The sequence below is a fragment of the Perognathus longimembris genome, chromosome 3 (genome assembly GCF_023159225.1).
Source record: "Perognathus longimembris pacificus isolate PPM17 chromosome 3, ASM2315922v1, whole genome shotgun sequence".
Lineage (NCBI taxonomy): Eukaryota > Metazoa > Chordata > Mammalia > Rodentia > Heteromyidae > Perognathus > Perognathus longimembris.
In genome coordinates this window covers 83,625,423-83,650,567 of record NC_063163.1, presented here as the reverse complement: position 1 = coordinate 83,650,567, position 25,145 = coordinate 83,625,423, and the positions used below count along the sequence as shown (strand labels likewise).

Below are 25,145 nucleotides of genomic sequence, written 5' to 3'. Positions count from 1 at the left end.
GAAAAACCAGGATTTGAATCTAGGCAGTCTGGCTCCTAGCACCATGCTAAGGTAGCACCAGCATAATGATGAGGTTCATAATAACCTATTGTGCTTTGCACCATGATCAGCACAATGTTCATTGAGACTGATTAAGCATACAGTTCAGTCTGTATCCAGATTAAACTGACATAGTATAGATATCTCTAAAGGAATATTATTGTATTAGGAATTTTGAAAAATTTTAACAAACTACTTGAAACTAATTTTTTAGCAATAAGACTTTTCTTTTAATATTGTTAACTGAATCTTCAGAATATTATTTTAGTCTATCAATAATTAGCATTTGGTTTCAATCACATATCTAAGTACTAATTTTTACATTTTCATTTTTAAGAGAATTGATTATACATAGTTATAAAGTATACTGTGCCATTTAAATAAGAATGTTGATTTTTAAAAGAAAATAGTGAGGTGTAACTATTGACATAGAGTTGTATAATAAATTTACTAATTTATTTTGTTTAAAATTCAGCTTTATTTTTCAAAATGATGAAGTATATCATTTAGAAAACTGGAAAATACAAGGGTTCAGAGAAAACAATCACTAATAATTCAATGCTGTCTTTTCAATGTATATTGAAACCTTTAATATCTAGATGATGAGAATTTTGATTCTGAAAACAGATGAAATTTCATGGACCAAAATAACACTTATAAAGATGCTTTAAAAGCCAAGCATGGTGGTGCTTGCCTGTAATCCTAACACTTTAGGTGGCTGAGACAGAAATATTTTGAGTTTGAGGTCAACTTGAATTTCAAAGAGTGAGGCCCTGTCACAGCAGAACTGAACATGGTAGCACACATATAATCACCATACACAGATGACAGGAGATCTGGAGGATCAAGTACAGCTCAGGTAAAATGTGAGTGACACCCCATCTCAATCAATAAGCCAGGCATGGGGGAACACACAAGAGGTCACAGTTCTAAACATATTTGAGAAAATGAGAGTCATATATTTAGTATAGGGGTTGTCAAAGCAATTATAGTCATAAGCTTAGAAATCAGTAACTAATGAACCCCCTGTGATTAGAATTCATTCTCTCCCATAGTACAGACAACACCAGATCATTCCACTGGTTATGGCCCACGCCTAACATGTTTTAGCTTGGTTCCAGATAAGCAAATAAGTCAGAACAAAAAGATAATTTTTCTTTTTCTAAATACAGCACCCTACTATGAAAATGAACTTTCAGGTAGAGCCTATTCAAAAAGCATATGTGTTTCAAGTAAATTAACACAAAGTATTTACCAAAAGCCAACATCAAAATCCAAGCTCAGTTTCTGTCAATAAAAGGCAAAGAAAAATAGCACACAGTAGTCAAGTAATTTAACCCTTCTGCCCTCCCTTCTACCTCTATTTAATTGGCAAACACTGAGAGTGTTATAAAATTTTTCTGGGTTTCTACTATCAAATCTCAAGGCTTATTTGATATTATTTTATTTTACTCTAATTTATAGGACATATAGACTATTTCTACATCTTTTAATTTTCTAAACTAGTAACAATATTTAATGTTTAAAACAATCCTCTTAAATATCACTTATCATTTTGAATCTGTAAATCTCATTAGTGAGCTGAAATCAGTCAGATTAATAAAAGTAGTCTAATTTGTAGCAATTCAGAAATACAATCAGTTTGGGGAAGTAGTCCCTTACATCTCAGGGAATTTAACCTAATAAAGTTCACAGCTTCCACATTTTATTTGATTTAAGGTGGATTAGGTTAGTATTTGTTACGTGTGCAGACTGTTTCTAAGCAAGTTTCCTGATTTGTGATTTGAAGAACAAGCAGTCTTGTCACTGCAGATATTCTTGCTAGGAACCCTCTGTGCCCTGTTTTCAACTACATTACGTGAACAGTGAAGAAAGAAGCAAGAATGTTTTCACTGAATTTTTAAAGCCACGGCATTCCCATAAATGTCCCATCTGTACTTACACAGCAGCACAGCTGACTGGCATACTGCATATTAGTTTATGTCAAGGTGGTGGGTGGTCAGCAAACACCATCCCACTCAAACTAGACTACCACTGAAGTCTTCTTTTCTATTCCACACTGCATTTCCAGCTATATCATCCTGTTATCAGAGGGCAACAGGCTTATAATTTACCTAACTATAGTACACACAACAGGAGTTAGGCCCTGATTTCAAAAATGTGAGATTAGATTGGGGGGTGGGGGTTCATAACATGCATGTACACACATACAAGTTTATGCTGGGGCTTGAACTCTAGGCCTGAGCACTGTCCCCTAGCTTTTTTGACCAAGACTGGCACTCTACCCACTTGGGCAACAGCTCTACTCCTGGCTTTCTGGTGGTTAATTACAGATAAGAGTCTTACAGACTTTGCTTGCCCAGGCTAGCTTTAAATGCAATCTTCAGATCTCAGCCTCCTGAGTAGCTAGAATTACAGATGTATCCTGGCTCTATACTGTGTAACTTTCTACATTTATAAGATTTTCTTTTAATTAAAATAAACAATATAGGAAAGCTGGCACTAGAGGGCACCCAACAACACAGAAAGACTATCATCTGCAAATCATCTAGAAAATACAGTCAAAATTAGCTATTGAGCACAATTGTTTCTTGAGCCTAAAGATAAGCAGCTAGGTTTTCAGCATCCCCTTGATAACACCAAACTAAAATTATGGGCATTTATTGCGAGAAAGGTCCCTAAAACTGATTAAGTCCAACACTCTTGTTTTTCTTCTTTTTTAATTTTTTTCCTAGTGCTGGCACTTGAACTCAGGGCCTGAGCACTGCCCCTGGCTTCTTTTTGCACAAGGCTACCACCTGAGTCACAGCACCACTTCCAGCTTTTTCTGTGTTTGTGGTGTTGAGAAATCAAATCCAGGTCTTCATGGGTGCTAGGCAAGCACTCTACCACTAAGCCACACTCTCAGCCCCACAACGCTCTTGTTTTCTTGATCAAGTATGGTCAAGAGTTAAATTATTTCAATCCAAATATTCAAGAACCAACTGTATGTTGGTATTAGCTCACACATCTTATAAAGAAATTCGTTTTAATATACATATGAAACATGCCTTCAAAGTGAGTTGAAGGCAAGGTAAGAAAGAACAGAAATCTACATACGGATACCACTAAGCGGAATTAAATACTGTGGAGCTTTATGCACATCACTCCCCCTCTTATTTATTAAACAAAGTAGCTGTCTTATATCACAGGCCATTCCAACTCCAATAACAAAAAGTTAGGAATTGTTTGTTTAAAAAAAACACAGCAGTAAAGAACAATTAATATTCATAGTAAAGGGGAAATGGTATTGAATACTTTAATCAATGGCTTGGTGAGTAGGAATTTGAACTGGGAAGTATTTGATTTTGCTTAATTCTGTGGTAGATTTTAAGTAAAACTGTACACAACATGGAATCTTTCCAAAGACTGTGCTAGACCATTCATAATGAACACTTTCAGGGAGAGGGTCAAAAAACAAGAAAGAAACTGTACTTTCTCACTTCCTTCTAAGCTCCCCACCTTTCCAGTGTATTGCTTTTATACTTTTTTTAAGCACCAACTTAAACTTTTTTTTCAGCAACATAAGGAAGGAAATGTTATATAGCAGAGAAAACACAACTAGTTAGAAGAGAAAAAGGATTTGTAGTCAGGCTTCATCTACCTGTATGACCAGAGAAAGCCCAACACTCTTAGCTTTCTTAGGAAAGTCACAGAGACTGCTCCTGCTCACTACCTGGGATTCAGGGTTTATAACACATGATCTCAGTTTACCAAGCTATCTTCTATCATCAGTATACCCATGAAACACTGAAAGGATAGGGGGAACTAAACAAATGTAAAGTTACTAAATTAATGTAATTAATTTAGTTACTAAATTAATTTCTACCTTATGAAAATACATACTTAACCAAAAAAAATTAGAGTTCTGAAAATGGAAGGAAGGATAAAAGACAAAATTGGTAAAGGCCCAAAACCTATTACTGAGAAAGGCAAATAAATACATGCCCAGACTCTGGCCTGTTTTATCAGAACACTTTGCAAAACAGACCAATAATTAAAATTTAAAAACTTGTATGTCATACAAACTATACCTCCACTGAGATTAAGCTATTGTTTCTTTCTTTCCCTAAACAATAATTCCAACACTTATCTCTATAATGACAGACATGTCAGAATACAACAGTTTTCTTTCCAGCTTAACATTTTTCCTATAGCAGAAAAAAAAATAAGGTGCACTAACTACATTTTCTGCCCAGTTTTGTGTGACTAATAATAGGGTCATGTATCTATCAAAGCAGTTTTTTTTCATAATCTATTATTAATGCACATTTCTCTATTACAGTTTTCTCCAACTCATCCTTCAAATAAAACATATTTATTAAATATTAAATCTTAGAAGTCTTTTTTAGCATTTAAAATGTCTAATTTTTAAGTTTTAAAAGGCTGGTCTTTTTCTTATGCCTCGTGTATAATAGATAATGTTTGGCTAAATGTTACAAATAAATTCTTCCTACAAAAGAAATCCTATTTTCCTTTACTATTAAGTTACAGTCGCTGAAATATTTAAGCAAAGTTTCAGGAAACAGCCTCACCTCTACATACCACTGATCTGTTCTTCTTACTAAAAGATTCAAATTTGACTGCATCAAAAATGTCCAGCTTGACAGCTCTAGGAAAGACAGACCACGTGGCCATCACAAGGGAGCCCCTGACAGAGCAGTACAGACACAGTCCCTGGGGCAAGTATGCAGCAGCCTCTGCCTATTAATTGAGAGAATGTGCTTAGATGGGAACCTTTTTCTTCCTCCTACTTACGCATTTAAATACCCTGCTTGGAGCAGTGCTGGAAGCAGGGCTCAGAAAAGATGGTGAGGAATCTCCTTCAAAACCTTAGGCTGCTGTCCAGGCAGTCTTCTCTTTTGGTGCTGGGTCTGTACAGACAGTTTTCCTATTGCTAGACTACCCAGAGGCCCAGATTGAAAAGATGAACATCACTGCTTTTGTTTTTTAACTACTTCACTCTTCACATTAAGCCTTTACACTCTTACCTATTCTTTCCATTTATCGGGGTGGGGGGAAAAAAAGAATTGATTTGCCTGTTAAGATTAAGGCCTGAGCCTAGGTATCAGATTGCTCTATACTACCCCTTATAAACAATGTGACCTTGGGCTTGTGACTTGTTCTCTGGCTCTCAATTTCCCTGCCCAGAATTAGGGATCTGTCCCTGCTACCACCCTAACAGGACTGCAGTAGACTGATGAGGCTTAGATAATTGTGAGTGGTTTGCCAAGACCCTCCTCTCTCCTTTTAAATACACTCTTCCCTCTACACTCTAGTGTAATATAATTCTCTGGGACTCCATTTCCTAAGCTATAAAAACCAAAGAAAATAATATAAAGCTGTAGATAGGTAGTAAAGACCTGCAAATGCTGGTTCTAATTTACAATTTCCACAGTTTCTGCTGGTGCCTTCTCTTGAAGTGGAAGGGAGATGCCAACTGATTAACCTCCTACAGAGAAGCTGGAGACCACCAGAGATCACCATAAAAATACATCTTAACACTGGTCACAGAGTTTAGGTTATACTCAATTGCCTAAGTGTTGAATAGGCTCTAGAATCAAAAGGTTAACAAGGATTCCGTAGATGGTCAATGCTAAAATTCCTTAGGCAAATACAAAAGGCACTGAGTGAAAACAAACCATGTTGATAAAATCTACAAAAACAAGAAGGCAAGGGAATCTGGGAAAAGTTATACATGAATCACAATGACATCACTGAAAAGTCTGAAAGGGATCCTCAAAGGAAAGACAGGTTTCTCTAAAGAACTTCTTCAACTCATGAAAGCTTAAAAAAAAAAAAATTTTGACCCTCTAGACCACACTAAGTATGGCTCTGGAATTTTTTAACTCTTAAATTGTCACTACAACAATATCAGCCCTATGGCTTTAGGTAATGTCATAGTTAATCTAAGCTTCCATGTTTTAGAACTTCCTCTATGTAGACAAAGCAAATTCAGGTACTATACATGTATCATATAGGGATAGGGCATGCATATGCATACATGCACTCTGAGTTCTCAAAGTACTAATTTTGCTGGGTTTGCCTCAATCTACAATCCTCCTGATCTCTGTTTCTAGAGTGGCTGGTATTATTTGCATATGTGCCTATTCCTGACCTTGGAATATATTATGTATTTTAATTAACATTTTAAATTAAATTACATTCACCTGATGAAAAGGTTCAGATATCAAACTCTAATCTGTAATATTTTCCCACTTCTGCTCTTCACATGACACATTGAAAACCATTTCTGGAGCCTGATGACTGTAAAATGGAGGTCAGATCTGGCCAGCACCATTATTGGCTGTTGAGGGGTGTCAGATTGACTCCATCTCAGATTAAAGAGAACAGAAGCTGACTCCATCTTCACTAAGATCTCCCCGCCCTACACAGGGAAGTTCCCCTTCGCTGAGATAAGATTGTGTAAACTGCTTGACCACTTGCGTTGTGGAACATTTAAGGTTAAACCTGTGCCCTCCCATCAAGGAACCTTCAAGGTTAAGCCTGTGCCCTCCCATGAGTAGGCGTGTCTGCCTGCATCATGTGAGTCCCACCAAATGCCAAGTCTAACTAAAATGATAGCTTGGTTCAAACAGTTGCTTTAAGGCACATTGGAACTCCATTGGCCACCTGCGTGTGACCTGGCATGTTCTGTAAGTGTTGTAACCTCATTGGCTACCTGCGTGTGGCAAGCTTGACCAAGTGGTGTTTGCCCTTATAACTGGACCCCACGTGCAGCCCGGCACACAAGGTCCCAGCTCCGAGTCTGGGCTGGGGTCCTGGCTGGCCAGTCTGCTTTTTTTTTTTTTTTTGGCCAGTCCTGGGCCTTGAACTCAGGGCCTGAGCACTGTCCCTGGCTTCTTTTTGCTCAAGGCTAGCACTCGGCCACTTGAGCCATAGCGCCCCTTCTGGCCATTTTCTGTATATGTGGTGCTGAGGAATCATCGAACCCAGGGGCTTCATGTATAGGAGGCAAGCACTCTTGCCACTAAGCCATATTCCCAGTCCCCAGTCTGCTTTTTAATGTTGCAGTTTCAGCTCCCAAGTCTGGGCTGTGACCATGACCAGTCAGTTCACTTTTTACTTCCCCAATAAACCCATCTTTTTACTTGAGACAGTCTGAGTGGACTCTTGGAGGGATGGGGGATCCCCGTCCCCCTCAGACCCCATTACAATGACAACTTTCAGAGGAAAGACTTCCCTGTAACAGCAGCACCCATCAGGAAGGCATAGTCAGTATCAAGGGCTGCACTTAAACCCACCCATACCACAAATGATGGCTAAAAGATTAGGACTGTTTAGAGAAGTAATTCCTCATCTGGGTTTTACAATAGTCAGAGACTGTGTTAACCAAAAGAGGAGCTAACAGAAGGAGGAAATGGGAGGGGATGGATCATCATGCCGTAATACATAATGTTTACCATTTTTACTGACTTGCACACACATGAATGACAATCCTAGGGCTTGAACTCAGAGTCTGGACACTGTTCCTTAACTTTTTTGCTCAAGATTGGTGCTCTACCACTTGAGCTACAGCTCCACTTCTAGCTTTTTGGCAGTTTACTGGAGATAAGAGTCCCACAAAATTACTTGTTTGGATTGCCTTTGAACCATGATCCTCAGATCTCAGCCTGGGCAGGAAAGTTCAGGTTTGTTACTCTTACCTTCAATTAACCAGAAAAATTAAGAAGCAGAGATGTGGCTCAAGTGGCAGAAAAACAGCCTTGATCAAAAAACCCTGAAGCCCTGAATTCAAACCTTAGTACTGGCATGGGAGGGAGGGAGGGAGGGAGGGAGGGAGGGAGGGAGGGAGGGAGGGAGGGAGGGAGGGAGGGAGGTGAAAATGTTCCACACAATGTAACAATAAGTGGTTGAAGTGTGCATATTATATATAGACAATCAATTTTGTAGTCCAGTTTTTAATATCTAACAAACCAATTCAGCATTTGATAACAATATGAGCCAGGATCTATTTTAGTATAAAACCATTAATATAACTAGGAAAAATAAATAAATACACTCATCTCACCTAATTTGTCCCAAAGACAGTTGTGATCACATAAAGGAAAACAAAAGGACAAGAGCAATGTAAAATGCCTCACCTCTTGTTGACTGGCTTTTCATCCTTCTCATAGGGTCGAACAAACCATTTCCCAATCCTAACGAAGTTCTTATCCATCAGGCACCTATAATAAGTACATCAAGAATTACTTTTATAGGTTCAATAATAAATTAGAAAGTCATTGGTTAATCTCAGATAAGATACACCAACAAATATACAGACATCACCAAATAAACTGTCAAAAATTTACAAAAGTTTTACATTAAATTTACTCCAAAGAAATCTGTCCTTAGACATAAGATTTTTATGCCCCCTCTGTACATCACATTTACAATTTAAAAAAAAGTTTTATGCCCATAGGGGAAAATACTATCAATAAACCAGTTATTTCCAAAATTCTTTCGCTTTGAAATTACTTCAAATCACGTTTCTGCATTATTTTAATTCTTGTGGCATCAAAAATGTCAGAAATATAATGCCAGAAACATAGTATTTCCTCAGGAATATTCTTCCAAGCCATTAAAATACATCTTGCATGTTGAGATGTTGTTTTCTTGGACTTAAGTTTGTTTCTCTATTTGTTTGGCTTGGCTTATGACCCTTAGCATAGATCTCAGTAACAAAAACATAACACAGAGTCCTCTACTTGGGCATTTCCTTTAGAGGGCATGAAAAAGCAAATCGGTTTGGCTTGCAAGAAAATGAGGACTCTGTGTTATCTTCAGTACTAAGTACTTGTTTTCCTCCTAGATAAGCTGCATCTCACTTCTACTTCCATGCTATTTGTGTGGTTGGGTTTCAATGTCAAATCACAGGGTATCTTCTTAGAAGACATGTTAAATAGTAACTGAACCCAATTCTTACAACACAAATAATGCACAACAATTTAACTGAAGTGACAACACAGTTAAAACTAAGTTCACTCATGTGCAGGCAAATGACTATTACATCCTAAATGCCATCTGGCCAATTGTGAGATGTCACTGATTATAAAGAGTATCCATGATTTAAAAATAAATAAAATGTGAAGGAAATATGCATTTTGGAGTTCGTGAAATATAGTAATCTCTTAACACCATTCAATGAAATGACATATATTTTGTTAAGAAAAGCTGTCAAAATGCTGTATGTAATTCTAGGCAAGGTTCTTCCTCCCAGGAAAAGAGCTATCTAGCAATTTTTTATTCAATATTCAGGCAATTCTGCTCATGGCTTTTGTCTCTGTAATTTCCACACCATCAAGGATAATGGTAACAGTTCAAACTCTCAACCAACTCATTACAGGTTAGAAAATGGCAGTAGTTTCTTCTGGCCACTAGGTAACTCCCTTTGGGCAGAGTCAATTTAGGACACTGTTATATAAAAATGTCATCTGGTTTCATTCTAAAAAGAACCACTTTTCTTGTTCAAAACAGTAAAAATCGGGCTGGGAAGGTGGCTTGGTGGTAGAGTGCTTGCCTAGCATGTATGTCCTGGGTTTGATTCCTCAGTACCACATAAACAAACAAACAAACAACAACGAAAATAAAAAAGGCCAGAAGTGGTACTGTGTAGCACAAGAGTGCTAGCTTTGCACAAAAGAAGCTCAGGACAGTGCCCAGGCCCTGAGTTTAAGCCCCAGGGCTGGCAAAAAAAAAAAAAGTAATAATCATTTTCAAAGTAAATCAACCTTATTTCTTAAGTTGAAATTTAAACAAGCATGCTTCCTAAAGACTAGATGCTGCTGTTAAATTTAGGATAAGAAATATGGAATATCCACCCAAGAAGCATGTATGAAGCAAAACTGAAAAGTATTTGCATAGTTTAGTAGCTAGCTACATACAAGTAGATAATTCCAATCAAGACTCTGAAACCAGGTTTTTAGATGCTAAGCTCAAGCTCCTGGGTTCCCAACACATTTGCCCCCATAAGCCTAATAGAGAGATATGGTATCGGGTAGAGATAGGAGATTCATTCCATAGCAGCCATGGGAAAACAGCACTTGAATACATCTTTAGCCATCTTCAGATATGGACATTGGGGGCAGAGGGTGAAAAGGGCCTATATAATTAAAACAACCCCAGGTTATGGCTTCAGGTCACTGGGTTGAGCAGTAGCTCAGTCCCTGTCCTTGGAGAAGTTGCTTAATCACTGGAACAGACCAAAAATAGGTGTTCTCCAGAGTTTGGAGCAGTTTTCTTCAGTATGATAGGAAATGGCTGCCTAAAAGGCAGTTTGTTGTTACACAAAATGCTGATCAGTGAATCTTTCTTACAGCTTAAGATCAAGAGTAGCTCAGATCAAGGGCGTAGATACTCCAGAGTTTGGTATCAGGTTCCTTACTCCAAAAATATTGTCAATAAGCACTACTACCATGACTACCACATCATTACCACACACAGTGTACCATTTAATTCTCATAATAAGGTAAGCAATGAGTTTGATGGCCAATTTCTGCAGCTGAGGTAGAGAAAATGTCACAGAGGAAATCATATATATATATATATGATATATATATACATATATATACACTGATCATAAAGGAAGGACATATGACTATTTCCAGTTCCTCATTTCTTAAATCCATGTGATACATGTCATAAATAAATTACTGTTAAAGCATTTGGATTTGGGGGTAGGGAAGAGAGTGGGGTCTGAATGCAGGATCTTGCACTTGCCAGGCAGGTGCTACTATACCCTAGTGGATGCAGGTTCCTACAACTAGGCAAGTCCTATTATTCCCATCATCTCTGAAATGCCTGTAAGGTAAGGCTCTTTTATAGACCTAACCTCATGTATATTCTACTGCAGTTCCACAAACCTGTATCTATTCTAGCTTCTAATGTTTAGTATATAATTCCTTTCTCTAAAAACACACACACGCACAGAGTTAACTCTTTCCCTATCCTGAAAGTATTAAATCAATAGATTATCTGATTCAAATAAAAAGATTTCTTTCCATACACTTAAAATTAGACACATGCTTTCAGTCATTTGTTTCTATAAAAGATTTATACTTTAAAGTACATGCACTGTAGACCCAGGGATTCATCCTTCTAGTGAAGAACTGCTCCTTATGGCATTCAATAAAATGGGAATTTACTGATTACTAATTTCTTCTATGTGCTATCAAATAATACCCCAGGCCTTTCATTGCTGCAATGTTGAATTATCATGTCTTCACTGTGCTCCAGTGAATATATGTATTATTATGAAATCTAAGCCACACAGCCAAGGTTATTACTCACTAATTCTTTGATAATGAACTCTACAAAATCACTACGCCTTAACTGTGAAAGTTAGAAATTTCTAAGTACCTTATTGTTTTCCTAACTGCAATTCCAATTTAATCTACATTATTTTTATTTACTCTCCAAATAAAATACTAACTCTAAACACCAAATCTTGGCAAACCAAGAAGCTCTGAGTCAAGCTAGGCACTAGTGTTCACGCCTGTAATCCTAGCTACTCAGGAAGCTGAGATCTGAGGATCAGGGTTTAAAGTCAGCCCAGGCAGGAAAGCCTTTAAGATTCTTATCTCCAATTACACCCATGAATAAAAGTCTCCCTGAGTAAGCACGGACATAATAGAGCACCAAAGATTCCAACAATTCAATCTACAATAGTTTAAAGTTCAGAGGACAAAAATTTGCTTTCCATTCAAATTAGCAAATGTGTTTTATTCTAAAAACTTAGGGCATTTAAAATTAAATTATACTAGCATATATAATGGCAACTTGACAGCATTACAACAACTAGACATTTTAAGTATTTCTACAAAACTAAAAAGCAAGGTTTTCATTAGTCCATTACAATGCTAATCACTGAAATAAGAAATAAAAATTCTGTATTTTTTTAACTGCACACATTACCTGGCTTTTACAAAACTCTCAACTAAAGCTTTACTTCATTATGTAGAGCTTATATAATAAAGATTTGGTATATCATTAAAACTTACATCAACTACAAGAGAATAAGCATTATGTGTATAATCCCAAAATGCCACATGAAAAAAACTCCTGAAAAATTACTGCAAAATGTTTTCTAAAATCTACTCATAAAGTATTTTTCCATTGTTGATAAGTGTAACACAAATAAACTTAGAATAGAGTACAAGCTTTGAGAAAAATTACTATTAATACATAACAAAATTTCACTATATGAAAAAGACTGGTAAAACCAATGTGAACTACTATCATTTTTAGAAAGTGAGGTGAGGAGAAGGATGTAGAGAATAAGGAAAGGAGACAGTCAAGCCAAATTGATAGTAACAAGTAAATTAATAGTAGTTCATCATCAGGGGTATTTTATGGCTCAAAGCTTAAGGGAGGGGGGATGGGGAGGGGGGAGGAGGAGGAGGGGAGGGGGAGGGGGAGGAGGAAAGGGTAAGGGGGAAGGGGGGAGGAGGAAAGGGTAAGGGGGAAGGGGGGAGGAGGAAAGGGTAAGGGGGAAGGGGGAAGGAGGAGGGGAGGAGGAAAGGGTAAGGGGGAAGGGGGAAGGAGGAGGGGAGGAGGAGGAGGAAGGGGGAAGGAGGAGAGAGAAGGGAAAGGGGAGGGGGGAGGAGGAGGAAGGGGGAAGGAGAAAGAGGGGAAAGGGGGAGGGGAGGAGGAGGGGAAGGGGGAGGGGGAGGAGGAGGAAGGGAGAAGGAGGAGAGAGAAGGGAAAGGGGGAGGGGGGGAGGAGGGGGAAGGAGAGAGAGGGGAAAGGGGGAGGGGAGGAGGGGGAGGAGGAGGAGGAAGGGAGGGGGAGGAGGAGGAGGAAGGGGGAAGGAGGAGAGAGAAGAGAAAGGGGGAGGGGGGAGGGGGAGGAAGGGGGAAGGAGAAAGAGGGGAAAGGGGGAAGGGAGGAGGGGGAGGGGGAGGGGGGAGGGGAGGAGAGAGAGGGGAAAGGGGGAGGGGAGGAGGGGGAGGAGGAAGGGGGAAGAATTAGAGAGAGGGGAGAGGAGGAGGAGGAGGAGGAGGAGGAGGAGGAGGACGAGGACGAGGACGAGGACGAGGACGAGGACGAGGACATGGATAACTGAGTGCTGGTGGCTCGGCTTTGAACAAAAAAGCCAAGCAAGAGTGAGAGGCCCTGAGTTCAAGCCCCAGTGAGTGGGTAGATGAATGATAAAAGCCATGTACAAACCTATCTGTGCTTGTATTTCAGAAATATTTGTGTTTCAGTGATATCACAAGGAGATGTTTGGAGGACAGGTTATGAGCAAAAGGAAATACTCAATTTCTGTATTATTGATGTATTCTTTCCCCAAGTATATCCCTTTCCTTCCCATCATGACACCAAGTTCGATCATTTGACTTTGATTTCTTCCACTGACAATTTCTACTTAGCTTTCAATTCGTGGTGAATGTTTGGCCAATAAAATTTGAGAAGAAATGGTATGCAACACTTGTGAATGAAGTGACAATGAAGTCTGTGTGAGACAGGGTATCCTTCAGCAGGGAACCTGATAAAGCAGTACTGTGGTCAATGGTTCATAGTGGATTTGTAATGTGAGCAAGAAACACACCTCTACTAGTGTGAGCTTGAAGGATCAGCTCTTCTGTTAATGCAGTATACCTAAGCCTATCCTGAGTGATGAAACAGGCAATAGCAATATGGAAATGGGGCTTAACAGAGGGCTGACAAAGAGGCAGAAAGTTCAATATTATATGATAATACCTACAAACCGGGGTAAACCCACTCAGGTTTGATATCGCACATGCTACCATACATAAGTAGGGCTAGAGGAGTTATATAGGATCCCTTCCCTGCCAAAACAATAGTAAGAAAACTGATTTCTACTTAGTGTAAAAAATACATTCTAATGCTAACTATTCTCTGAAGAGGGAAGAGCTCTTTTGGAAATCTGTGTTCATATACCAAAAATATCCAATAACTTATGTCTACATAAAAAGGATATTATGAAATGGGATACTAGAATTTGCTATGTAGCTTTTAGTGGTTTTTCAAACACTAAAAATAGTATTATTTTACTGAATTTCTTTTAGTAAACAATCATCCACTGAGCTCTTATAATAAAAAGGTACAACTGAGCTAACCAAACAACCCTTTTATAGGTAGAATGAATGGGATCAGTAAGCTCAAGTGACTCAAGCTCAAGTGGGCCATGTCACACAAGTGGTAAAGCTGAAGCCTAAAATATCTCCTATCAATGAAGGCAAAGAAGAAAAAGATTAGTAGATGTGTGTGCCCCTAGAAAAATGTATGAAATTATAGCCCAATATGTTAACATGTGTTAGCTAATACCTTTATGGAAAAAAAAAAACATGGCAGTAATTGTGTTTTAATGGATGGATGACTCTGGCTGGATGTATATAATAAATACAGTGTAGGGTAAATATTGAAGAGTTACAAGAGAAATGAGAAAATAAAAGTATATGAAGTTAAATTACATGAGAATTTAAACTATTCTACACAGCATCCACATAGTAGTACCTTGGCACCAGTAAACAGTAACACAAAATGAAATGGTCTTCTTCACTGTGAAAGTTAGAGTGCTCATTAATTTCTATGGTGAAATTATTTATAATTTCAGTGGCATCATTCTGTATGCTCTAGTAAATATAGCCTTTCATAAAGATCAATTTAAAAATGAGAGTGTATCAAAGTGGTATGTGAATTCCTTTTTAATTAAACATATGTAATGTTTAAAAAAGATATGCCTTATACAAGCTTTGTTTATGTTATATACACAGGAAAGAAAACATTGCTTCAAGAAGTACACAGACCCTGTAAGGAATACAGTCCTTGTGATCTATTAGATAACATTAGCTCTAGTTTTAACTCCAGAAACTCACACTAAATCAGTGTACTTTAAATGAGTAGGGAGAAAAAAAGGTATAACAGAAAATTGCCAGGAAAAAGATAAAGTATATCTCAAGAAGTTTGGGTTATAAACAAATAAAAGTTAAAGCAAGTGATCTGAATCACAACAAATGGGCATCAGCCTTTTGCCAACTCCTGTTGACAGTAAGAGCGCTAACCACCACCATTTAAAATGCGTTTCTGCCTCATAAGAAGGGTGACTATAATTCATACAACTTAAAGTTTGATAAAGACATTTTTCAATAGGACAAAAGAATTAGAATAGTTTTTTACAAGAATCTCAAGCTATCATCAGGCACCAGTGGCTCATGTCTATAACCCTAGCTTCTCAGGAGGCTGACAACTGAGGAAAAGTCCATGAGACGCCGATCTCCATTTAACCAACCAAAGAGCCAGAAGTGGTTCAAGAAGCAGAATGCTACCTCTGAACAAATAAAACTCAGGGACAGCTCCAGAATGCCAAGTTCAAGCCCTGGAACTGGCACTTTAAAAAAAGAATGGGCTGGGAATATTGCTTAGTGCCTTACATGCATGAAGCCCTGGGTTCAATTCCTCAGCACTACATAAACAGAAAAGGCTGGAAAGTGTCTAAGTCTCAGGGTGTTTAGGGAAACTGGTCAAGTAAATAAATAAAACCAAAAGTTCCAATAAAATATAAAGTTCTTCTGATCTATCCCAAACTTTACTGCATGTTGCAATCAATTTTGTTTTGTTTTCTATTGTTTTTAACAATAAATCAGCTTCACCTGGGCTTTTGGTTTCTATCATAAATTCTGAATTCATGAACCCAGAATAAGTGAATTACTGTATGTGCATTTCTCTTCTCCCTTCCCTATTCCTGCTCTTAAATTTTTCTTCCATCAAGGAAAATGTGCTACCATTTAAAACACAAAAAATGGAAAAAAAAAAAAAACCAGATCAACCACAAAGTCAGTAATATTTTTCTGAAAAGATTAAACCATCACATAGAAAACAATGAGTTACAGTATTAAAAAGTATAGGCTTTGCTCCTGTATCTTAAAATTTTATGTAAAAATAATTGTGTTTAAAAGAATACAAATTACTAATAGAAGAAACTTCATGCTGGGCACCAGTGGCTCACGCCTATAATCCTAGCTACTCAGGAGGCTGAGATCTGAGGATCATAGTTCAAAGCCAGGCCGGGCAGGAAAGTTATCTCCAATCAACCACCAGAAAACTGGAAGTGGCTGTGTCTCAAGTGGTAGGGGGTTAGCCTTGAGCTGCAGAGTTCACAAACAGTGCTCAGGCTCAGAGTTCATGCCTCACAACTAACCAAGAAAAAAGAGCTTCATTATAATATAGATTATGGACATAATTTGGAAATTATGGAAATAATTTTCCATATTTTTCTGAAAGTAATGTATAAGTACTTTTGTTCTGTCTCATTTTCCAGTAGAAGACAGAATTGCCAAATACTGACTAATTAAGAGTGCTCAGGGAATGTGGCTTAGTGATAAGAGTGCTTGCCTAGCATGCATGAAAGCCCTGGGTTTGAATCCTCAGTACCACATACACAGAAAAGGCCAGAAGTAGCACTGTGGCTCAAGTGGCAAAGTGCTAGCCTTGAGCAAAAGAAGCTCAGAGACAGTGCCCAGGCCCTCAGTTCAAGCCCCAGGACTGGTTAAAAAAAAAAAAAAAGTTCAACTCTTACAATAGCTGTACGTCTACTCCAAATCTCAGGATACAGAACTGAAATTCAGAATAAGAAATAGAGCTATTTAAGGGGTAGGGTCTTTTGAGATGATGACAACTTACCAATTATAGCTCACCTATCATAAGCAGTAGACTGTGACAGTCCACAGTTCAGGATGTCCATTCACCTAAACATAACTTTTCCATAAATGTTCTTAACTAACCAATTCTTTTCCATCTAAACAACTCTGACAGACTGGAACAAACTGTTAGGAGGTACTCAAATAAAGATGGGGGCATATAAAAGAGACACCAAGAAAGGGTCTCCCAAAGCCACACCTGAAAGAACATTAGGTAACAAAATAAATGATGAGAGCAATGAACAATAGAATAAAACAGGAATTCACAAGTCTAAATTTGTGGAATTAAGAGGGAATGAAAATATATCCTTACAAAGTAAACTCGTAAGATTAAAAGGAACAATAGCATGTAAAAAATTAACATTGTAAAGAAAGATGAGATCTGAGGATGGCAGTTTGACACCAATTTGAACAGGAAAGTCCATGAGACTCTTTTATCTCCAGTTAATCACCAAAAGCTGGAAGTACATGTGTGGTTCCAATAGTAGAGCTCCAGCTTTGAGCAAAATAACTCAGGGACAGCACCTAGGCCCAGAGTTCAAGCCCCAGGATTTCCACCAAAAATAAGTAACACTGGACTAGAGATGAGTGGAAAAGGCAGAGTGACAGCCAAGGTCCTGAGGCCAAGCCCTAGTATCGGCACCAAAATAAAATTTAACACTGTTAATGACACTGACATCTCTGCCACCTTATCAGTGACTGAGTGGCATAAAACATCAATTTTATGGCATTACTAGAAAGTATAATTTTAATTTGATTATGAGAAATGAAGAAATCTCAAATTGATGGAAAGAAGAGATGCCCTATACACACCAAAAATGGCAATGTCAACAAAGACAAATAACGGTGGAAGAACATAAGTGCAACAACTAGCAACACCTGCTTCACACCAATGCCAGTGTTCTACATTAGATGTGTGCAAAGTTAAATATGTTAAATGTTAGAGTTTCATAATGATACTGATATAAATGAGAGAATAGCCTTGTCTGGAGAAATATACATAAACAGTCAAGGGAAAAATAAACCCATTATCATCTTAGTCTACAAATGGTTCAGAGAACAAAATTACAGATAAAAAGCAAGAAACACATACAGGGTTAGGGGAGGGAAAGCATATTAGAATTCTGTGTACTATGCCTGAAACTTAATAAGAAGAAACTTCAGGATTCTAGTTTACATATTGACATTGATGCCAATATTAGTAAAAGTACTGCATCCAGACACCCTCCAAATACCTTGTCATATACCTGAGTGTTCAATTCTACTGCCATGCTATGTCTCTCTTACCTTTCTAATAGATTGTGGATTGCTTTGAAGAGCAGCGTCCTACATTCATAGGAAAGGCCATTTTCCCATAGTCCTTCTTCAACAACTGAAACAAGAAAAAGAAAAAAGAAAAAAAAAGAACCAGTAAAAAGGACATCCAAATTAAAAAAAATTAACATTTTTTTCTAAAGCAAACTTAACGAGTTAAATAATTTAATCAGAAAAAAATGTTTCAGCACCCAGAGAATGAATAAGAGACATTCTCAACAGCCCAGTATACTATTATATATTTCATATTAAATTCCTGTTGATCTCAGAAGAAAATAAAGCAAGAACTCTAATATACATTTGCAACAAATGAATAGCAAAATAGAACAAAAACAAAGAATTCCTAAATTAAAACATTCCCCTACTATAGTTTCACCTATTACAGCCAACTTAAGAATGAAAACCAAGCTGAGTATTACAACTGCTGCCTAAGTACAAAGAAAATTTTCTGATACTAATCTCACTTAAACTGTAAAAGCTATTATCAGAATTTGTTGAAATTCCTGCTACTTGGCCTTTTTAAACATAATACTCATAATAAAATAAACTGTAAAGTATATTATATGGTTTTTAGCAAGACAGTATCTTATAACAAAATTTTAAATAGCAATAATTACTGCTTAGTGCCCAAATAATTTTTCATAATCCTCTAAATTTGTAATATTTCTTTCCAATTTGCCAAAAATTCACTCGAAGAATTAAGTGTCTTTAAAAGAAAACCCAAACAAAATGTTGGGGGTGGGGGGTGGGCGCGAAAGAGGGGGCCAATATGGCAAAGTACCAAAGCTGCAAAACACAATGATTTTGTATTTCCCAGCAGAATTCATGGAAAGATACCCCTTCCAAGTCTTCGAGCACAGATGACACACTTTACTTGAAGGAGAAAGAACTGGGGAAGGAAAAGTGGGGTAGGGTAAAGGAGAACATAAAGATGGTGAAACCCTGAAGAAATTCAAGCTTGGGCTTTTAGAATTCAGGTCACTCTACCTTAAACAATTTAAAACTAGAATTACTTTCAAAGAATACATATTTCCTCTGAGCTATGATATACATTTCCTTTTAATGTATCATATTGCAGCAACAGCTGAAATGAACGTCTAGACATCAAAAACACTTCTTACTCCCACCTACTGCTTTTTTACCTCAGGCATCAAAACTAATGAAACCTATTATCCAGAACATTGAGCTGGGATCCAACACTGGCAAGTGCAAATTCCAGAGGGGGAGGGGCAGTTTTCAGGGATGGTACTTCTTATTCGGGCATTTAAACTACTGAATATCAAATTTTACTCCAAATTCTAGAAATACAAATGGTTTAAAGCAAGGCACACAATAAGGGGATTGTTTTCAAGACACATTCCAGTAACAGGCTGGCACTAAGGGTTTATAATCTGCCTATTACCTTTGTTTCAACCTTTATCTTCAACATATACAAATATAGTCTAAAAAGATAAAAATTTTAAATTGTATATCTACTTCCAAATAAGTACAATAAGCAGGCATTATAATAACAAAACATTATCTAATCTGATGGACTCCATCAAATAAAATACTTAAAAGAAAGAAATTGTAATGCATTCAATTTCTTTAAAATTGACAACAAAGCCAGACACCAGTGGCTCACACCTATCATCCTAGCTACTCAGGAAGCTGAGATCTGAGGATCTCGGTTCAAAGCCAGCCTGGGCAGAAAAGTCCCCCTGAGCCTATCTCTAGTAAACCACTCAGAAAAAGCTGGAAGTACTGTGGCTCACATAGTAGGCGGCTAACCTTGAGCACAAGAGGCTCAGGAACCACGCCTAAGACATGAGTCGAAGCCCTAGGAACCACACACACATCCCACCCCCCCACCCCCCACCCCCCCCAAAATTTTTTTTGAACCAAGAAAAATAAGGCTACATTAACTTCAAGCTACAGTATTATACCCACAAAAACAATCTGATTATTATATAATACAACTGACTGATCATGGTTATGATGCTATTGATTACTACTATTGATTACTTTGCAAAAACCTGTATTTAAAGTAATTAATAACTAAATGGACTTATTATCAGCAAATTCAAATTCAACCTAATTAGATGTCTGACTTCTTGAACTGCTCATGGATAAGAGAAAATTTGGTTATCACCTGAACAAAACTATGTTGGAAATGGATTATAATTTTCCCAATGTCAATTTATCAATCAAATAATAATGACAAGCCAGGTGCCAGTGTCTCACACCTGTCATCATAGCTACTCAGGAGATTAAGATCTGAGGATCACAGTTCAAAGCCAGCTTGGGCAAGAAAGTCAATGAGAGTCTTATCTCCACTTAACCAGCAAAAAGACCTACAAGTAGAGCTATGGCATAAGTGGTAGAGCCCTAGAGAAAAAAGCACAAGGACAGCGCTCAGACCCTGAGTTCAAGCCCAGGACAGACAGACATGCACATGCGCACACACACGCATGTACACACACACACACACACACGAGACAATAATTACGAATAAAAGGTACATATCAAAATAGCTGACTTGTTCCAATCTGTTTGAAACTTAAAATGATTATAACTGTTGATATCATTCAGTAGACAAAAACACAGTTGAGATTCAAAACTCTATCAGTATAATGTCTTCCTAAACTCTATCAGTATAATGTCTTCCTAAGGGATCTCTAACAGCAGGGTCTTCTGCCAGTTGCAGAATAACCAGAATTTTAATGGTGGCAACTACAGTGCATTTTAACAGTAGAGACATGACCCAAGTTAGCATTTCAATGGATCACAGGACTCCACCTAAAGGCTGTGAAATTTCAACTGAAGGAAATAAAACTACATTTCCAGGTGAATTGCACAAGATCTTCAAAAGACAAATGATACAGAAAACAGACTTCAGTGTTATTTTAATAGCTACATATTGAAAAAGAAACCCTACACAATGACTGCTATTGACTCCTAACAACTGAATTTGTCCCCATTCACTATTTACTCCTTTCAAAGATATTACTGTTACTGTTTGTCTTTTAAAACTATTGCATGCTCTTAATTACCATGCTCAAAAATATATGAACAAAAAAGGGTCCAGAAAGGGCAGTTCTCAAAATTGTTGGTTATTCTGGGTTGCTAGAATTATCTTGTCCTTTACCTGTTTGTGCACTTTCCAGACTTACTTCAGGATATATTATTTTTATAAGCATACATATTTGAAATATCTTTCAATAGGGCTACTGTTATTTATTAAGCACTTTTTAATTTAGAAAAGCTACATGTTCAGAAATTATCAAGAAGCTCAACATCAGAACAATGATCACAAGATAAAAGTAAACTTTCAAAAAGAAAACCATACAAGTGATTCACTTAGACCATTTACTTATATTTGAATCCATCAATGCTACAAGTAAACATCTTTATAAACTTCTTATAGCACAATGACGTCACTGATGTCATTGCTCAAATGGCTCAATTATTGATTTCAATATTGCCACAACTGAATATAAAGTTTAAAATTTTTTCCTTTTGTCATGTGATAACCCCTACCCCCACATACACATACCACCGTGCTACTAAACTATTAAGTACCCAAATTGACCTTCACATTAAAGCTCAAACAGTTATCTATCACTTATTAAATTGGGTGATCCTTGGAGCTGTAAATGTTTGAAATGCAGCTGTCTTTGGCGTTCTCTCCCCACCCCCCTCATCCAGCGTGTTCTTGCTACAACAATCTTAAAGAGCATTTTACAGAAGGCTTAGCCCTGGCTGAGGGCACTCTATGGCGTGACCGAGAGAACATGGAAACACGATTCATTAGACACGCCTGGAGTAATAACAATGGTGTTGCTTCTTGCTGCTTTTCATTTCGTACATCAGGCCGAGACTAATGCATTCTCGTTACACACAAGCACATTTATAGATGAGGGAAAAAAAACTATAATCACGTTTAATTAAGAGACAGAATATTTTTCCTATATGTGCTGCCAGCCATACCAGCATAGTAATTATTTTTTAACTGATAGGTTAAAATAGCAAATGCAGCAAAAAGAAAGAGGGGGAAGGGGAGAGACATGAATATAAGGAGGAGCTGGCTACTACGAAGGCTTGGTACACAAAGGTTGCTTCAGACCTGGCTCTGGACCCATCTCCTTCAGACATGATGGGTACTCATTCCAGCTTGCCTTCACTACACAGCCTGTGGCAAATAGATAAGACCTCTTATTAAGTAAGCTCCTCCCTATATCTTCATCTTTGAAGGCAAATAGCAAAATTGTTTTGTCATTTTAATAACTGGCCTACCTTCTCTCTGCTTCTTTTACCATTAACTTACTTTTTACTTCAGTTTGTTCCCTTGGCTTTATCTTCCTAGTATTACTACAAAAATAAATCTTTTTTTTCTTTATTGTAAAATGATACTCCAAGAAAGAAAGCCTGCTTTTATTGATTTCAACAATATTTAAAATGTGCTTTTCATTAGAAGCATAGAATAATTTTTTGCCATATGACCCAACAACCACCAGTGACTGCACCTGATGAAGGCTCAAGCTATAAATATAAAAAGCCCTAATTTAAGGTAGAGAAGTTATAAGCCTCATTATACTGCAATATGCAGAGTCCATTTTTAATGGGATTTGAAAAGGTGGACCTCTCTCTAAACATTCCCAACTTCAGCCTTTTAAGTAAGGTTCATACATGTGTGCTGCTGGGTTATTAGTGCATGGAGAGTTTGGTGGTTGGGGGGAGGGGAGAGGCGTATATGATAGGAACTAAAAGATCATAGTTAAAACTGTGTTAAGTGCATTAACAAAAATACATACAAAATCATTAAAACAGTAAATAAATAAAAATAAGCAAAACTAAGAAAAAAATCTAGGTCACAAAACAGAAAATAGCTTTAAAACTAGATAATTACAGTTGGGGCTCAACTCAGTGGTAGAGCACTTGTCAAACAAGCATAAGGGATATGATCCAGTTACTGACTCCGCAAAAAGGGAGGAGGAAGGGCTATAAGAAAAAACAAATTTTTAACACAGAAAACTGTTTGAGCAATATTACACTATTGAGTTTAAGAAGGCTTTTTCAACCCATGATATCACACCAGGTTAGAAACTCAAATATCTGCGGCTTATCTTAATGTGTCCACAGATGAGCCCTGTAACATGCATTAAAACACTGTGTGCTGAAGTGGATGTGTACCACACAACATCATAACCACATGTGCGAAATCTCCTTATCATCTAGAACCAAACAATGCAGATGATGCCATCCTTACCAGTTCTACTCTGTAAGTACCAGCAACTCTTTCTTATTTTAGTCCTTGGTCCTAAATACAATCATGACTCCCTATCAACAAATCAAATTACTTTCACAGATTTTCTCTTCTGTTTGAAAATCACAAAACTGTCAATAATAACATGTCACCACAGCAAAAACTGTTTTACTTAAAAATTCATCTTAAGTGTATTCTAGCAACCAGTATATTTTCATTTAATAAAGTTATTTTGTTTCCAGATGAATTTCTATTATATCCTTATCTGACACTAAATAGATCCAAACTATTCCTCTTGACATTTATTTTTCTATTTATCTATTTATGCATGCATGCATGCATGTATGTATGTATGTATGTATGTATGTGCTAATACTAGGGCCTGAACTCAGGATCGCAGGCTCTTGCTTGCCTTTTTCCCCTCCAGGCTGGCAATTACCACTTGATAAGACACACCTCCACTTCTGGCTTTTTGCTGGTTAACTGGAGATGAGAGTCACATAGATTTGTCTACCAGGAGTGGCTTTGAACTAAGATCCCCAGATCTCAGAGTCCTGAGAATTCAGATTACAGGAAACATCAGGTAAGAGCCCAAGGCCAGGAAATGCCTCAAATGACCTAATGTCCCATCTTAACATCATCACACAGAAAACAGATTTTAACACCTAAGTCCTTAGTGTCACACTCAACCAGCCACAGCACCCAAGTCATCAAAAATAATTTATGGTTTCTTAACACAAAAGCAGCCTATTACTTGCCAGCTGCTGGTATGGTGACTCAGGCCTAAATCCTAACTACTTAAGAGGCTGAGATCTGAAGACTGAAGTCCAGTTAACCACAAAAATGCCAGTCACCTATGGCATGGGTGACTCAAGTGGTGAGGCACTAGTCAGTCATAAGCCAAAAAGGCCAAAGTAAGGGGGGAGGGGGGATGAGGAAGAGGAAAGGAAAAAGAAAAAACTATTGAAAAATCAGTATGTTTCTCAAAACTCTGCCCTGTAATTCATCTAGGAAAAAAAAATGGTTTTATCTGAAACTTAACAGCTAAAACAATTCCAACTCACAAGCAAAAAATTTAGAAACGACCAAAGTTTTGCAATAGTATCAACATTGCTTTACTCTGTGTAGTTGTGTCAACATGACAAAATTCCTCTGCATTAACATGATTCAATATAAAAATGGCAAGTACTTTAGGAAATGAAGTTCTGTTATTTCCACAGTGGTGAGTGAGTGCAAGTCTATATTCTTTCTAAAATTGGCTGCGATGTTGTTTTGATTAGAGAGCTATGTGACTCAATCATTTTGGAGAGGGAACAAATGGGGGAGGGGGGCAGAATTGAGTAGTTGCAGTAAGGGTTTTCTCCCAGTAGTGCTCTGAGGACAGGCATCCTAAAAAGAGCCCTACAATTTTTTCCAGCCCTTTCTATCTCCACAGCATCAGTAGTATAGTTGCAGTTTTACTCCCTGGAGAGCTTGGGAGTTGTTGTTGTTGTTGTTTAACTCTTCAGACAGGGCTTCACTATGTACTCCAGGCTGGTCTGGAACTCACAATCCTCCAGCCTTAACAGCCTGATTGTCAGGATTACAGAAGTACACCACAAGTCTGGCTCCACTTACAGTTTTATCCATTATAAATTATCATGTTCCACAGAACTCACTTGACAAGATAAATACCAAGAGTTTATAAAGAGGACATAATTTGCAAAGCACTGGGAAAAATAAAGAAGCAAATGGGCCCAGAAACCAGAAAGCCTGGTCCAATAGCAAAGCTAATACTTTACTGGCTCTACTCTTTCTTTCGTACTTTCCTTGAAATTCTTTCCAGCTCTTAAAATGCACAATTCT

The 25,145-nt window shown here is 37.6% G+C and overlaps 1 protein-coding gene across 2 annotated transcripts in view; it reads right to left on the bottom strand.

Annotated features, from left to right (window-relative positions):
- Nucleotides 1-25,145, bottom strand: part of Med13l (mediator complex subunit 13L) — a 195,115-nt gene that overhangs the window by 80,820 nt on the left and 89,150 nt on the right. For both annotated transcript variants that reach the window (XM_048342889.1, XM_048342888.1), the window contains exons 3-4: nt 18,029-18,113; nt 8,184-8,267 (exon numbers count right to left, since the gene is read on the bottom strand). In XM_048342889.1, coding sequence (XP_048198846.1) covers nt 8,184-8,267; nt 18,029-18,113 — 169 coding nt within the window. The remainder of the gene's footprint in view (nt 1-8,183; nt 8,268-18,028; nt 18,114-25,145) is intronic.